Source organism: Cucurbita pepo, chromosome 3, assembly GCF_057944985.1.
Source record: "Cucurbita pepo subsp. pepo isolate OVF chromosome 3, ASM5794498v1, whole genome shotgun sequence".
NCBI lineage: Eukaryota > Viridiplantae > Streptophyta > Magnoliopsida > Cucurbitales > Cucurbitaceae > Cucurbita > Cucurbita pepo.
Genome location: NC_141800.1, coordinates 17,231,653 through 17,248,239, shown reverse-complemented (window position 1 = coordinate 17,248,239; position 16,587 = coordinate 17,231,653). Strand labels below are relative to the sequence as shown.

The following is a 16,587-nucleotide window of genomic DNA, read 5'->3' as shown; positions in this document are numbered from 1 at the left end:
CCAAATATAGCTTATTTTCAGAGGACGAAATCTATTGCAGTAAGTAGAATAAGGAATAACAAGTGATTCCCCAAAATTTAACTAATTTCAAAATCCGAAGAAAAAGGAAAGGAAAAAATGGCGACCAACATCATCAATAGACAACAAAATGGTACTAGAAAAGAAAATGCAAAACAAACTGCAACTCCATTCTTCCATAACATTAGGCATTCTCAACTAAACACAACCTCGGAACAAACTAGTATTTAATTGGGGCTATTACTTGCAACTGGGGACCAAGCTTCTCGTCGGCAACCTTCTCGGCTTTGACCCTCAACTTAGTCAACTGCTTCTTCTTCTCGTATGCTGCTTGAGCCCTCTCCTTCCTCTTCCTTTCAAGCTCCTGAGGGAACGAAAAAAGAAATCGGCGGACACAGAATGGTTTAAAATAGGCAAAAGCATCATCTATTCACTTCATCAACATGAAAATCAATGGAACATGACCAATTGCGATAGTTGAAAATGGGGGAGGTTGAAGAATACGGAAAATTTTCTATTACTATAATAGTACATTTCCATTCAAACATTTCACAGGTCATTAGATGATAGATTACTTCAATTAATGGACCCCATATAATTCATAAATCCTACTTTAATGACAAAGATGAATGAAGGAATTTTTCCAATGATAAATCAGGTAAGATTGGTAAAATATAGAAACAATGTGGAATGGTATGGATTCATAATTTTTAGTCCGTACCTTGATAGTGTCATAGTGATTCCATCCCACTTCTGATGAGAGTCTGCCTAACAAGCAGTATTTGTGTCCAGCTTGAAGTCTCAAAACCCTAATATTCCAATATAGAGACACATCAATACAGAAAACCAGTACATAAAAGGGTTTACTTGCATTGTTTCATTTATTACTTTTGCATCTAAAAATTTGAATTCATAGCTAAGATTAATAAGTAAACAAACGGAATTCATTATTGCCAACTGGCACCATAAAAGAGATCATCCTCAAACTCACTTGAGAGCGTCAGGGATGACCATCCTCTTCATCTTATCATAGGGAGGAGGAACACCTTCATATGCCTTCAAACGAGCAAGAGCTGCAGCTCCACGCTTTGTCTTGTGTGGGATCATCCTAAGAAACACACAAACAGTAACCATATAAGCTACCAACCTATCTAGCACATACATTTTGGGCTGAAAACAAATAAAGGACGAATCCAAACCCCTAACCTAAAGCAAAGAAGGAAAAATCACTAGTTCCCTCGAGGAAATGGAAATATGGCATATGAGTTAACAGTTTGTATATGGCATTCATAAGCCTAACAGTTTGCCAACCAAACATTAGTAAGCCATAAATACAAAGACAATCACTCTACATCATAATACAGCCTTTCACTAACAATTTTGTTCCTAACCTAACCAGGTACAAACTAAACAAATAACTCAAATACCAAAGAAATCATAAATGTATGTTGCTTCTCTCATGACCGATTCCAGACCTAAATAAATCGTAGTAAATCGCATTCAAACAATACAAAGACAATCGAACACACATTTTCATCTCAATCTAACCAAGAAGAAACAGGAAAAAACAATGCGACAACAGACATTACCCACGGATTGTTCGCCATATGATCTTGGCAGGAGCACGGAAGTGAATAGGGCCATGAGAGGGCTTGGTATTCATACGCTTCCTCAAGAACCTCATGTACTTCATTTTCTGGCGAACCAATCCTCCAGAGATGCAAATTTCTTCACATCGGACGAGGACCACCTTCTGGCCATTGAGAAGCTCCTTGGCCACAATCGAAGCCAGCCTCCCGAGCATGTGGTGCCTTGCGTCAATGACGACGCGCTTCGCGCAGATTCCAGAACCCGACACCATGTTTGGTTCAGCGGCTACTCTCTCAGTCTCTGCGAGCAACTAGGGTTTAGGGAGAAAGGCCTCCTTCGAGTGAAAGATTTCGATATGTATATGCGATTTAGATTTGATGGGCTGGGCCTGGCCGAGCTTCTCAAGGCCCATTATCTCATCTTGGGCCTAACATCTTTTTTATTTCTAGTTTCTATTTTTTTTTATTTTTTTAAAAACAAACAATAAGTTATTGTCTTTTTAGGGTTAGTAAAATCCTCGTACTTCGTAGATTGTAACGCCTTATGCCTAAGATTCAACCTCTTGAGGTAGCACATGATGACCTCTACATTCTTCTGCATTACTAGGACATATCCATTTGCTTGTCTTCAAATACTTTTAAGTGGGTCCTTTAACATAATTTACCCTCACCCATATACTTCTCGGGAGGTGAGTAAGGACAAAACATGCTGAAATAACTCACGTTGGTCTGTGGTCATAGTCTTCATTCTCAAGAAGTATTTCAGATAACGTGGACATATCGTTTAGGATGCATGGAAGTGTTGGGCCATTACGTGTCAAATATGGATTCAAAACCTTAGCGGGACAATGATTGTTCTAACCCTGTAAATGAATCAGCCATAAAAAAATCATAATTCACAGACAATTCGAACATATGATCGAACCATGGGTCACGTTTGAGAAAAGGGGTCTTAGAAAACATGAGCGAGAAAATGCGTTACAACTTTGATACAGTATAACCCGAGTAGGAGATGTGACTATATATATATATATTAGGATGAACTTTAAGCTTTCTATTCCATTTTGAAGAGAGTAGTGTGTGCCTCAAATATATGTAAGTGGCAAACTTTAAGAGCTTATTGGTTTTGTGTATGGGATGCCAAATTTGTACAATCAACCTATTGAATGGTCACTCTTGACTCTTCATACCCAAATAAATAAATAAATAAAATATTGTATTATTATTTAAAAATAAATAGATAAATAAATTAGAGCTATTTTAAATTTTATAAGTTTTAACCAATTTGGGGGAGGGAAAATAAAATTTTAAAATTTTATTTTTTCTTTTAATTTAATTTAATTTTAATAATAAAAAAGCAAATTGGAAAACGTAATTTGCAGTCCCCACATGCATTTTGGATCACAGCCTGCAACATAGTCTTTAGGTTCAGATCCAATCGGAAAAAATGCTTCAAGACTTTCCCTCAGGGAGGACCCGCCGCCCCCACCGGCGGCCCCACCGCCCATCGCCACCGCCAAAGAAAGGGGAAACCACCAAAAAGTACTTTTAATTTTTCTGACAGGTCAACGACTTCAGGACAAATTACAATTACAAGGGGGCATGGCGTTGACTTTCAAACCATCCAATGCCAACCTGCAATGTCAACTTCTATTATTTTCTTTCCACACATTCCCAAAAATATAATAACAATAAAATCAATTAGAGAATAATCATTTTTCCCAAAAATATAATTTGTTAAAATTAGTTTTGAAATTATAAACTTTGAGCTAGGTAAGCTAAGATTTTGTCCGCGATCTGCATGGAACTAGCTCGCTTCACACCCGAGAACAAATTACGGATCTTCGACCTCAACAATTCAAACGATATCTCGAAACGTTTTAGCACCGATATATCCTATATATAATATGTTTTATTTTAAGTTTTACAATAGTGTAACGTCGTCGATTTGTAGGTTTTTAGAGAAGTAAGTGATTCGTGCTCAAAAGAAATATATTACATAGGTTGACTTTTTATTCCTTTTAGAGACATCAATTTATTATAAAAAATTAAATTCTCACAATATTGTGATATTGTAAAATTTTCCGACAAAATATAAATATTTCAATATAAACTCAAGTGAAATTACCAAAAAAAAATATATTTTTATAATTTTTCTTTTGTATTATTGAAGGAAAAGGAGAGGAAGAGAAAGGGAGTTGACTAGTTGTAGACCATTTGACTAAGAAGTCTCATAAGGTTTGACTTTGGAACATGTATATTTGTAATGTCTGTATCTATAGCTGTATTAATTCAACCAAAGTCAATATGTATTTAATTTTCTTTTTGTTTTTTACTAAACAGACAAATTGTTTTTGGTCTCTTCAATAATAATCCATTTTTTTTAGATACTATATATATATATATATATATATACTCTTCCACATATTTAACAATTTCCAATAATTATTTTTTAAATTATCAATTTCTAATGATATTTTTTAAAAATTATTATTTATATATACAAATTAAATTTAAGTTCCAATGACTAAATTTGATCTCAAGGCAAAGTTTAATGCAGAAAATAAATTATTTCAGGATTTAGAAGCTTCTATTTACCATTTTTATATTTTATATTTTTATATTTAAGTATATTTGCGGCGCTCAAGTAAAATTGGTACATAAATGAATCGAAAATCTCCTTAATATTTTAATTCCTAAAAATCATTAAAATAAAATTAAAGAATTGATAAAGCGATAGAAATTTAAGGAGGGGGAATAAATATAAATTATATAATTTTTATTTGGTTTACAACAATAAAACAACAGAAGAGAAAAAGCAGAAAAATAAATAATTAATGATACAAATAATTTTATGAGATATTTATGGGTTTAATTTATTGCATCACATGCCGGTGTTCGCATGAATAAAACCGAATATCTGCTGAACCGAGCTCGCTATATCCTCTGCTGTGAATCTTGACTCGCTTGCTATCTGCCAATCATACTCAAAATAAATCCATTAATAATTATAAAATTCACACTATTATTCTAATTGCAATAAATTATTTTATTTTTATAAATTTTTGTATATTATTATTATTATTATTATTATTATTTTGCCAATGTCAAGTTAAATTTTGAAATATTTTAATATTTTAATTATTTATTTATTTTTTTTTTTTCATTTTGTTTTTGGAAATTGATTAAAAATTTGAAGAAAAACTTTTTTTTTTTTTTAATAAAAAGTGGATAATAACACAAATAATTTTTATAGGTCAAAGTATTATTTTTAATTTTTTAAAATTAAATAATTATTGAACCGAGCTTAATTATTATTAATAATGAATCAACTGGAATATATTGTTCTTAGTAAAGAATTTTTAAAAAAATTAAAAGTTCTGAAATGAATTTTGAAAAATAAAAATAAAAATTGACTAACCTTGACGTTGAAGGAATAAAGAACAGTCTGTTCAATGGTGGTGATATTTGTATGAAGAATATTGAGCTGAAGATCTTCGAGGGCGGCGATGGCTTTAATCAGCTGTCCCGGTCGTCTTCTCGACAGGATCTTTATCATTGCGTCGAACCCTAAAACCTTCACTTCCACGTCAGCTAAGCACGATTTGCTCTCCGCCGTCGTTTCCAATATTTGCCCCTCGTTTTGGTGACCCCCGAAATTACCTGCTCCCGGCGGCAGAAATGGCGGTTGCTGCGGCGGAGGTGTGTCGCCTGCCTGTAGTGGTGGCTCTCCTAGGAGACGACGTCGTTTTTGTGATTCTAGACACTGGAGAAGCTGCTCCAGCTCCCTCACGAACTCGATTGCTCCGCCGATTATGGAGGCTTGATCTCCCTGCAGCGTGTAAATTTAATTTATATTTAAACTATAAAATATTCTAATAAATCTAATAATATTTTATCGAAAAATAAAAATAAAAATAAAACTCTCCCATGTTCAGAAAATCTCTCCGCCATCTCTATTACAATCTCTCCGCCCATCTCTATTATAATCTCTCCGCCATCTCTATTATAATCTCTCCGCCGTGAAATTAAATAAAAGAGAGAAAAAAGTTACCCTTTGGACGTAAGAACCAGGCATGAGAGAGCGCAAAACGCGGAGATGTTCATTCATCTGCTTCCTTCGATTTCTCTCCACCGCAATATGCGTCATTCTTTGGCTCTCCACCTCTTCGCTCGTCTTCACCGTCCGTCCTCTTTTCCTTTTATTACTATTACCATTATTATTATTATTATTATTATTATTATTATTATTATTATTATTATTACCATTTTTATTGTTCCTAAAATTCTCCTCTTCTTCTAACTCCCCTACAATTCTGCCTCCCATCTCCGCCGCTTCCTCCTCTCCGGCCGCCGCCTCCTCCGCCCTCTCGTTATTCAGAACCGGGAACTTCAAGAAGTAGACTGGGTCGATCCCGGCTGGTTCGTCATCCTCGTCGAACCGGTTGAGGCTGAGCTTCGGACCGAAGTCGGCGAACTGCATAACCTCAGCGAAGCTGAGCTTGTCCGGTGAAGTTACCGATTGCAGCGGCGGAGGAGGTAGAGGGTTGGCCGGAAAGTAGGTGAGGATTCCGGTGGCGTTGTCGGCGGAGGTTTCGAAGGGGCGAGACCTCATGAATTGATCTTGGTTGTTGTAGAGATCGTGTTGGTGGTGGTGGTGGCTGGAGAAGCTTGGCGGCATAGGAGCTTCGTTCTGTGGAAAAATATAGTGTGTTGAAACTAAAAATTGTGGAATTTAGAGAAAATAAATAAATAAATAAATAAGAAAAAAAAAATAATTGAATTTTAATTATTGTTTGTTACGTGGGACCGCCAACTATATATATAATTCAAAAATATGTTACACAATAAGGTACCAAATTATATTAATTATAAAAGTATATATTTCCCATTAATCACTAAAAATTATAAAATAGTTTTTAAATTAATTCAAGATTTTGGCTTGCCTTCTAAAGTGATTACGAAGGATATATAAGAATTTGAAATCAAATTAATTTAAAATAATTAAGTGGATATTACAAATGATATTTTTAACTATTTTAATTTCATAAAAGTCTTAAATACATGAAATTAGTTTTTTCAAAAAATTTTATAATCAAAAGGGAAAAAAATTCTAAAAATATAAAAAATAAATTATTTTGATTCCGAGTCTCAAAATGTTCATTTTGGTACTTACCCAAAACGTTATTTTTGGATGAGTATTTAGAAGAATTAAAAACGAATATTTTGAAAATATAAAATCAAAGTCGGTTGTTTTAGACAAACACGACTTTCCACAATGGTATGATAATATTGTCCACAATGGTTTTGCTTTGGGCTTTTATACCATTGGAGAGAGTATTCCTTGATTATAAACTCATGATCATTCCCTAAATTAGCCGACGAGGGACTTTCATCATCCAAAAGGTGGAATTCGGAGTTACAAAAACTAAAATAAATATTTTGAAATATATAATCGAGAGACGAGCGTAGTAATACAATAAATAAATAAATAAAATAAAAGTAGAGGAAAAGAAAAGAGAATAGAGAAGGATGAGGCTATAGTTACCGAGTAGTTATCGTCCTTCTCCATTGGGTTGGCTATTTGCGTATATGCATACAACACACCCAACTTTAATCGAACCAACTAATGTCAATGCTCTTTTTTCACCTCAAGACAATTTTCACTTTGCCCCAAACTTTTCCCTAAATTGTCTTTTCATCCCCACCTGAAAAACAATAATGCCCATTCACAATATTTATTTATTTATTTATTTATTAACCATTTGCAAAAATAATAAGAAGAAAAAAAAGAAAAAAAAAAGAAAAAAAAGGAACCCTACCAGCCAGCAACGGTGTGTTTGGAAGGACCAAGTGGAAAATTTGGACTTGGTGGAGGGTTTTATAGAAATATGAAAGAAAGAGAGAGGAGGAGGAGCCTCGGGGGGATTAATAAGGTGGAAGCTTAAATTCACCTCACATTTTCACCTCCCTTTATTAATGTGCGTCACATTCGCACCCTAACAACGCTCTTCACTTTTCATGAACCTTATTAAGAAGAGCCACCATCCCTTTTTTTGAATTTTTCAACTTGGATATGCTTTGTTATTCTGTTTTTCCACATCACAATCCATTCCCTGTTTGATTAAAATAACATTTTAGTCTCAAAATTGACGATTTACCGTCTTTTTTGAATAAAGAATTCGTCGATTTGCCTCTACTTGTCGTATCGTGTAGGACTCTATATCACGAGAAAGGATGGGCGAGAGATAAGACAACTACCTTTGGAGCCTTACTCATCCTATCTCGACAATGTTCCAGTTTGCTCCTGATTGTTATATCATTTTCCTATCCTTCAAAAAAGAATAAGTAAAAAAGAATGGAGTTAATGAAAAATTTCTAGTGCTACAACCATACAGAAATAACGATATGATCAAGGTATATAATACCATGTTCGATCCAATATGTTTTATGTGTCAAGAAATTACTCGAATGGGCTACCTGGCTAACTTTTTTGCACCATATGTATGAGGAACCGTTAACAAGAATCTTGAATTTGTATCCACATATGAAGTTCTAAATTCACATCCAACTGTTATCATGAGACGACTTTGTTGAATAATCTTGAAACTTATCCAATATAGAATTTTGCTACGTTACGACACAACTTTCTTTGACGCTAGCAACGACGTTTATACTACTAAAATACCAAAAAGTTTTCTCGAAACGCTCTATGTATCACATGAAATTGAACTAATGAGATATACATCAGCTTGAAGCAGGTAAGAGTGGCTAATTAAAGTAAAGTTGGGGAAGCACCGTATAGAAAGCTAATCACAGGATACAAGTGAGCCACCAAGAAAATTGGAGGAAACTTTTACTCAAGAAAAGAAGTGAAAGTGATGGTCAAATTAAACACAAAGAGCCCATAACAGACACACACATACACACACATATATATCTATATAAGCTGTTCTCTCATTATTGTGGATTGACACAACACTGCTAAAAACAAGCAAAAAGAAATTTCAATGTAACAAGAACATCCACTAGGTATCGGCAAAGCTCTAGTACATAACAAATCAATAGAATTTACTGGTTGGCCTACCATAAGAGGCACCTGAATAAGTTAAGAAAACAGAACAAAAACAAAACCAGTAGGGTGTCAATGAAGGAAGGAGGGTAAGAGACTGCATACTACTACTATAACTAGTGCAAAACCTGGTTGCTGAGTTCATAGCTTCTTTATATTTGTGAGTTTTCAGACTAGCTTACCTGGACTATTCTCACAAGAAACCGTTTGACAGTACTACATTTGGTTGCCAAGATGATTGGTAAGATATTAGATCCTAGCTAGGTGGCCACCATTGTGAGATCCCACATCGGTTGGAGGGGGGAACAAAGCATTCCTTATAAGGGTGTGGAAACTTCTCCCTAGCAAACGCATTTTAAAACCGTGAGGCTGACGGCGATACATAACGGGTCAAAGCGGATAATATCTGTTAACGGTGGGCTTGAGCTGTTACAAATGGTATCAGAGCCAGATACTGGGCCCCCAAGGGGGATGGATTGTGAGATCTCACATCGGTTGGAGAGGAGAAGAAAGCATTCCCTATAAGGTTGTGGAAACCTCTCTCTGGCAGACATGTTTTAAAACCGTGAAGTTGAAAACGATACGTAACGTCCCAAAGCGGACAATATTGGTTAGTGGTGGGCTTGGGCTTACAACCATGGCTTGAACTCATTCTCCATAAGCCATTTATTATTAGACCAACCCATAGTGTTTTGGAACACGAACAGTCATTTGGGAGACATACTCACGAGAGAGCAACCCTCGACAGGCACAATCCACCAGAATCCCAAAAAGTATCACTTTTTAAAAGCAGGAACCTTCGGGGTAACCTAGCCAGGATTTCCAAAAGATAGCTCGTGCTCTGATTTTATCTAAGGTTGGCCAACGCTCTGCCAAAGAGTCAGGGAAGCATAACATCAGATCCAACAAATTGTTAAATAAACTTGTACAGAACTGTATTTTAATTAAAATACTTTATAGGATGTAAAGAAGGTGATCTAACAAATGGAAAAGAAAAAAAAAAAAAAACACCATCCACTTCCCTTGAGAAATGAAATTAAGAACCATATATGATACCGTGTCTCAAGTAAAGATATGAAGAGAAATATATTTACGGGGAGTGAATCAGACATGCAGCAATAAAACCGCTAATGATTTATACATCAATATATATATAAAGTTAGAAGCCTAGAAAGTCATGTATTATAACCAAGGACTTGCTACATTTGGATAAACTCTCAAGTCTTCGTCGGATGACTAGTCAGCCTATATTTACTTCATGTCGTGTTTGCTCAGAGCTTATACGGTAAAAACTGCAAATCCATGTTGAATAAAGTACAAGGCACGACAGCTCTTTGAGACTTAAATGCATAGCAAAAATACAAGTGCAAACCCAAGTGAGGCGAGATTTATAATACACAAGACACATGGAGGAGTAAAAGAAACCCCCAATGGCTTCTTCCATTAAAGCTGTTGAATTCGTGTTCTTCACAGCACAAGGTATGCACAAAGACAACACAAAGACAACGCAAAGACAACTGAAAGCCTGAGTGAAACAAGACATTAAAGATATTTGTGCAGAATAAGACACAAAGATAAAGTACAAGCTCCAGTGGTTGCCTTAGTTCAACAAAATGAGAGTATAAGGGGATTGGAACTTCTGACCTCTAGGGTGAAGATATACATCTAACCTAGATGAGCTGTGATCGGGATGACAGAGTTGAAACAATATATAATGGCCTTTGAAATATTATGTGATCAAAGGTGATTGCTTGGGGGAAAAATACTCAAGCCTACCGCTAGCAGATATTGTCCTATTTGGGCTTTTCCTTCAACGGCTTTCCCTCAAGGTTTTAAAACGCGTCTGTTAGGGAGAGATTTCCACGCCCTATAAGGAATGCTTCGTTCCCTCTCCAACCGACGTGAGATCTCACAATCCACCATTCTCGAGGGCCAGCGTCCTCGCTAACACACCACCCGGTGTCTGGTTCTAATACCATTTGTAACAGCCCAAGCCCCACCGCTATCAGATATTATCCTCTTTGAGCTTTCCCTTCAAGGGTTTTCCCTCCAGGTTTTAAAACGCATTTGTTAGGAAGAGGTTTACACACCCTATAAGGAATGCTTCGTTCCCTCTCCAACCGACATAGGATCTTACAGTGTGCTTGCTTGCCTACTAAGCTTGTGAAACTAGGCAAATGTGTCCAAGGTAGTCCGAGTGCAGTAGGGTAAAATAAACTAAACAAACGATATAAAGTACACAAATGAACATGATTGAAACGAAAGTTTAGAACCATATTGAGGGCTTAGACTTCAAGCTGCTCCACAATGAGGAATAATGACTACTTACAGCCATTGTTCATATTACCCTGCTTGTTCTATACCACATTCCCTAGCACTATAAAAGGCAGAAATCAACCTTCACCTTGCAGGACATTACAATTTCTCTCCATTTCAAATCCAGTAAACCTCATCGATGAAATAGGAACAATAAACTGAATTTAAGGGCCCAATTTGCAAAATCACAAAATCGGCCCAGCGTGTTAAACCCTACCGATTATGAAAACAGGATGCACTACAGAATTGCTGAAAGCGGCACAAATCATGGAAGAAAAATTCATAAATGCGCGAATAGAAACATGAAACAAATGGAAAATGCTCAAGAATGTGAAGTATTGTAAATACAATCGGACTAAAAGACAGTTGCATACCACGTAAAACCATCGAACAAGAAATTGCCAAGCAATCATCCCGGTCGCCGACGATGATAGAACTGACACTTGATCAACACCGCCAGATTCCGGCAAGTAGAGACCGCCATCGGCATAGTAATCCGACCACCGGCCGAAGCGTAGGGCTGGAAAATGTGAAGTATGCGGCTACTCATCGCCTTCCATGCTTCCGGAGTTCCCTCCAATTCCAGGTATGTTCGCAAACTATTTATTTAGTTTTAAAAAACTATTGTGAACGAATAAATTTTGGACTATTTTGTCCATATATTAATTTCGTAATCCCAAATATACCCCTCACTAATTAGTTTTCTTTATTATTTTAATCTAAATTACTAATTGGTACACAATTTAATTCTTATTTTTCCCAATTAATAATGCCTGCCTGCCATTTGATTCTCTTAAATGTTCATCATTTAATATAATAATTACTGAAGGGATTTTCATTCTATTATAAGTTTACAAGCTTATTTTTCACCTTTTTTTATTTTTAATTTTGGAAAATGATAAATATCAGGACTTTTTTTTTATTAAAAAAAAACTAATTATTATCTACTCATAAATTTAAATTATAATAATTGTTGGTATTTTCAAATTTCATACCCAAAAAATAATTATAATAAACAAAAGATCCTCTTTTATTTTAAATCAAATTAATAAAAAAATTAAAATTTTTAATAATATTCTTGAATTAAAGAAATACTTAGTGTCGGAATAGAAAACATTAATATTTTGTTTATAAAATATCCTTAAACGGTTCAAAAAGATACGACTCAACTTTCTAAAATTCTATTAATACCCTTAAGATTTTTTAAGAACTTAAAAAAAAAATTAAAAAATACACTTACAATTACTAAAATACCCATAAATTTTAAAATATGATGTTGATACTCTTACAAAAAAAAAATTAAAATTTTTATTAAATACTTGTGTCTAGATAGAAAACATTAATATTTTATTTATAAAAAGATACTGACTCAACTTTCTAAAATTTCATTAATACTCTTAAGATTTTTTAAGAACTTAAAAAAAAAAAAAAAAACACTTACAATTACTAAAATACCCATGAATTTTCAAATATAACGTCAATACTCTTACACTTTCTAGGTATTTTACGGATGGAAAGTTTAAGGATATTTTTATTAATTTAAACAAATTTACAAGTTGTCTATTTTGTTCGCCTATTTTTAAAATTACAAATTTAGCCCTAAACTTTGATGTATATATTTTAATTTATGGAAATGCTAAACAAAAAGAATTAAATGCATTAAATTTGAATTTATATATAATTGAGACATACTAAATATAAAATAAATAATTTAAAAATTAAATAAACATAAATAATAAAAATTTAAGAGTAAATTGGTACGTTATTTGCCGACCAATTGGTAGAAATTTTGTTAGGTTTTGAATGAAAGCCATCGCCATTCCATCTACCAACTACCGAATCCCGATTTCAATTGACATCTAGAACTTTCTATAAGCCTAATTTAATTGCCCTTTCTATATATATATATTGATTTTTGTTTTGTATCCTCGTTTTCGTCGCCCACTTTCCCCTTTCATTTCCTCCTCAATCGGACACAATCCGATCGACGAATCCAATTCCAGCAGATGGATAGCGACAAAAAGGTCTTCACCTTGAAGGAAGTCGCAGAGCACAACAATCACAAGGACTGTTGGCTCATCATCAGTGGCAAGGTATATTCCATTTCCTTTCTTTGTCTTTGTGTTGGATCTATGATTCTTCCGGTTTATTAGCTGATTCTGCTAGTTTTTGGGATGATCTTTTGTTATTGGGTGAATTTTTGTCCTTGTTCTGGTGGTGGAGTTCACTTTTGCTTTGGATTTTGTTTGAGATTTCAGATTTGTTGTTTTTATGTTCTGGTTTAGCTGGATTGCTTTGACTGTGGATGTGATTTGTGGCATTCTAATGTTGTATTAAGCTGTTAGATCTGTGATTTCTGGACCGGACTTCGTTGTCTGTTGTTTGATCTATTGGCTTAGGGCTTTAGTCTGTGGCAGTGATTATCTGTTAATTGTTTATGAGAAAGAGCATTTCCTAGTCCAATGAATATCATTGGTAGTCTCTTAGATCTTGAGATAATTTTTAGTACTGTGAATGTGTATGAAAGAGTAAATATATTTTGACCTATCCTCTTTAAGTTTGTTGATTCATGATGCTTGATATGTTTTAATATCCTCATGTGGTTGTTCCAATCCACTCCGCCAATCTAATTATTAGGGTTCCGTTTGATAATTACTTGGCTCTCCGTTTTTTTTGTTTTTGTAAATTGAGCCTGTAAACACTATTTCTACACGTGACTTTCTTTGTTTTGTTTTCTAAATTTTAGAAATATTTTCAAAATCTATGACTATGAATTCAAATGTTCCCTTTAAGAAAGTTAAAAACTATTGTAAAGAAATCGAATGAAAACAAGCACGAATAAGAATCAAAATGGTTATCAAAGAGGGTTGCTGGTGTTGTGTGACTTTTGAGCTGGGAACTATCTTCACTTTCAAACATTGTAGCCAACTTACTGAACGTTATGTCTTGATATCCATATGTACAACTTTTTGTTTAAAGATCCCTTGAAAGTGAAGGGAATTTCCTTTGCTAGAAGTACTATGCATCCTTGGTTCATCACTAACCAGTAAATATTGGGCCAATCCAGCCTAGAATTTACAGCTTGCCCATTTGAAACAAAGTCTTTACTTTAAGGTGCTTTAATTGTGTGTATTCAACTGATTTTGAGACTTTGTTTTTCTGGTTACTCTTTTGCATCCTTCATGGTAATAAAAATGATGGTGGTCGGAATAAAAGTATTCATTTCCTACCCTAAAGAGGTGGCCTTAGTTGTAAGGGCTCGGGATGCATAGATTTCGAAGGTACCTACTAAGGTTTTGGATTCAAATTCTTAAGTGGACAACTTAGGCACTTTCTCATAACGATTTGATTTTGACTTTATATTTTTTTGAACCTATTTTTGTTTCCTCCTAGTTTTAAAAACATAGGTAGAAAGTGGATAACAAAGCAAAAGACACGTATATGTGGAATTAGTGTTTATAAGCTTAATTTTTAGAAACTAAATGGTTATTATAGCGTGCTTGGAGATTAGCAAGGAGGGCCAAGAGCATAATGCCATTGAAGAAAAACTACCATTTTCGTGACTTATACAAGCTGCATATGTTATAGAATCGTGTAGAATTTTCAGAAATTAAACGGTTATTGTAGCGTGCTCCGGGATTAGCAAGGAGGGCCAAGAGCATAATGCCATCGAAGAAAAAACTACCATTTTCATGACTTATATAAGCTGCATATGTTATAGAATTGTGTTCATCAGTCATCTGATCTCCTTGGTTCCTTAAATTATCTGAGCAGGTATATGATGTGACCAAATTCTTAGAAGACCATCCTGGTGGTGACGATGTTTTGTTATCAGCTACAGGTATGTTTCAGCTCAGATTTTCAGACCTAGTCAATAATTCGTACTTGGCAACACGATAATTCATACTCGATAATCCTATCTCAGGAAAGGATGCAACCGACGACTTCGAAGACGTGGGGCATAGTGACAATGCAAGAGAAATGATGGATCAATACTATGTCGGAGAGATCGATGCTTCAACAATTCCAAAGAAGGTCGCATACACGCCTCCAAAGCAGCCTCATTACAATCAGGACAAGACATCAGAGTTCATCATCAAGCTTCTCCAATTCCTCGTTCCTCTTGCAATTTTGGGATTGGCAGTCGCCATACGCTTCTACACCAAACAAGCTTGAGTGAGCTCTTGAGGTAACCTTAGAAAGCTTTAAATTTGTTAGATTGTTAGTGGTTGATCCTTATGCTGTTGCTAATGATCGGTCAGTCCATCAATGTGGCTTCTTGGTTATAAAATGCAGAGACAATCAGTGTTTTTCATTTCCCACTTCCTCTAGATTTGTCATATTTATGAACCTCTAATACTTTATAAATTTTCAACGCATCAAATCTGATTCTTGATCTGTTGATGACTTCTTGTTCTTGATGCAAACTAGCCTACTACCCTATTACTGAAAATACTTTGATTTTTTTCTTACTATTCTCGGTCTTTCGAGATCAAACTGTTTAGAATGATAACGATTGAATTATGAGAGAATCGTATGATCCTACGTATGATCCTACCTAGCGTATGAAAGCTCGTAAGTAAAATATTTTAGGTAGGTGTGCACGATATTAGCTATAAGTCAATGATCCTACAGTTCCTTTGAAATTTCATGGATGGAAAAGTCTTTGGCTTAAGTGTGAAGGACATGAAGTGGGCGTGGTAGGTATAGGTTAAGCGTCCAAAAATGATATATTATTAGATTAATATTTGGACGGTAACTTTGCTTTAACTTCAATTTATAGTTGACTGTAAAATGATTATTCAACATTTTTTTAAAAGAAATTCGTTTGATTTTCAAGTTATATTTTACATTTTCTTAATTTTAAAACTTATTTTTATAGTTTTTCTTTTATCAATGTAGAAAATAATTTTGAAAGCAACGTTTTATTTCATCAAAATAATTGGAAAATAATTGTTTTATTTCATAAAAATCTAAATGATATTCATAACACCAAAATAAATTAACTAAAATTGTTGAAATTAAAAAACAAATTGAAATAAAAAGGTCAGAAAATTATACTAACAACTAAATCTAAAGATGAACTCCATAAATTAAAAAGAAAAAACGAAAAGTATTTAGAAATTGTAAATTTTAGTACTTATTTTTAATTTAAAATTAAGTCTTAGTCTTAAGTTCGTGTAATTGCAATAAATCTTAAATTTAATCGAGAATACAATAACCAAAATGATATTTTAACCTCTATGATTTTGTTCACCTCGACATCTTCATCAATATTGTTATCACAAGTCGAGACGAGACAGAACGGGAGAAGGAAAGGAGAGGATTAAATGGAGGTCATTGTCTTGCACATAAAGTGTGATTTATTGTGAAGAAGGCCTGAGTTGAGAGAGAGAGTGAAGAGGAGAAGGAAGAAGAGCATAAAAGAGGCAGTGATAATGAATGCAGTAAAGGTGTTAGTTAAGTTAGGAAGAAGCTCAGGACCACTATGAATGAAAAGCACATCCCAACTTCTTTTCCTGTAAACTTCTTCTCTTCTTCCTCTGTGCTCTGCAATTTGCAGCCTCTGATAGTTACCCTTCACAGTGTTTG

At 34.5% G+C, this 16,587-nt stretch overlaps 3 protein-coding genes across 4 annotated transcripts; 1 reads left to right on the top strand and 2 right to left on the bottom strand.

Moving 5' to 3' along the window:
- Window positions 1-40: 40 nt before the first annotated feature.
- Window positions 41-1,951, bottom strand: LOC111791787 (large ribosomal subunit protein uL13w). Its single transcript, XM_023673264.2, has 4 exons — window positions 1,608-1,951; window positions 1,010-1,126; window positions 740-827; window positions 41-382 (listed from the first exon to the last, which is right to left on the bottom strand). The coding sequence occupies exons 1-4, from the start codon at window positions 1,877-1,879 to the stop codon at window positions 239-241; spliced, it is 621 nt and encodes a 206-aa protein (XP_023529032.1). The 5' UTR covers window positions 1,880-1,951; the 3' UTR covers window positions 41-238.
- Window positions 1,952-4,365: 2,414 nt separating this feature from the next.
- On the bottom strand, window positions 4,366-11,586 carry FMA (basic helix-loop-helix (bHLH) DNA-binding superfamily protein). Of its 2 annotated transcripts, none has more exons than XM_023670861.2 (7): window positions 11,370-11,586; window positions 7,869-7,939; window positions 7,430-7,723; window positions 7,156-7,315; window positions 5,662-6,300; window positions 5,029-5,439; window positions 4,366-4,581 (listed from the first exon to the last, which is right to left on the bottom strand). In XM_023670861.2, the coding sequence occupies exons 4-7, from the start codon at window positions 7,177-7,179 to the stop codon at window positions 4,492-4,494; spliced, it is 1,164 nt and encodes a 387-aa protein (XP_023526629.2). In that variant the 5' UTR covers window positions 7,180-7,315; window positions 7,430-7,723; window positions 7,869-7,939; window positions 11,370-11,586; the 3' UTR covers window positions 4,366-4,491. The 2 variants fall into 2 exon arrangements, with proteins under 2 accessions (XP_023526629.2, XP_086977959.1); XM_087121833.1 differs by having other exon boundaries at window positions 7,869-7,934.
- Window positions 11,587-12,844: 1,258 nt separating this feature from the next.
- LOC111790557 (cytochrome b5) lies at window positions 12,845-15,393 on the top strand. The gene is made up of 3 exons (XM_087122775.1): window positions 12,845-13,088; window positions 14,770-14,836; window positions 14,921-15,393. Exons 1-3 carry the CDS (start codon window positions 13,002-13,004, stop codon window positions 15,169-15,171), a joined length of 405 nt encoding a protein of 134 aa, XP_086978901.1. The 5' UTR covers window positions 12,845-13,001; the 3' UTR covers window positions 15,172-15,393.
- The last annotated feature ends 1,194 nt before the right edge of the window (window positions 15,394-16,587 follow it).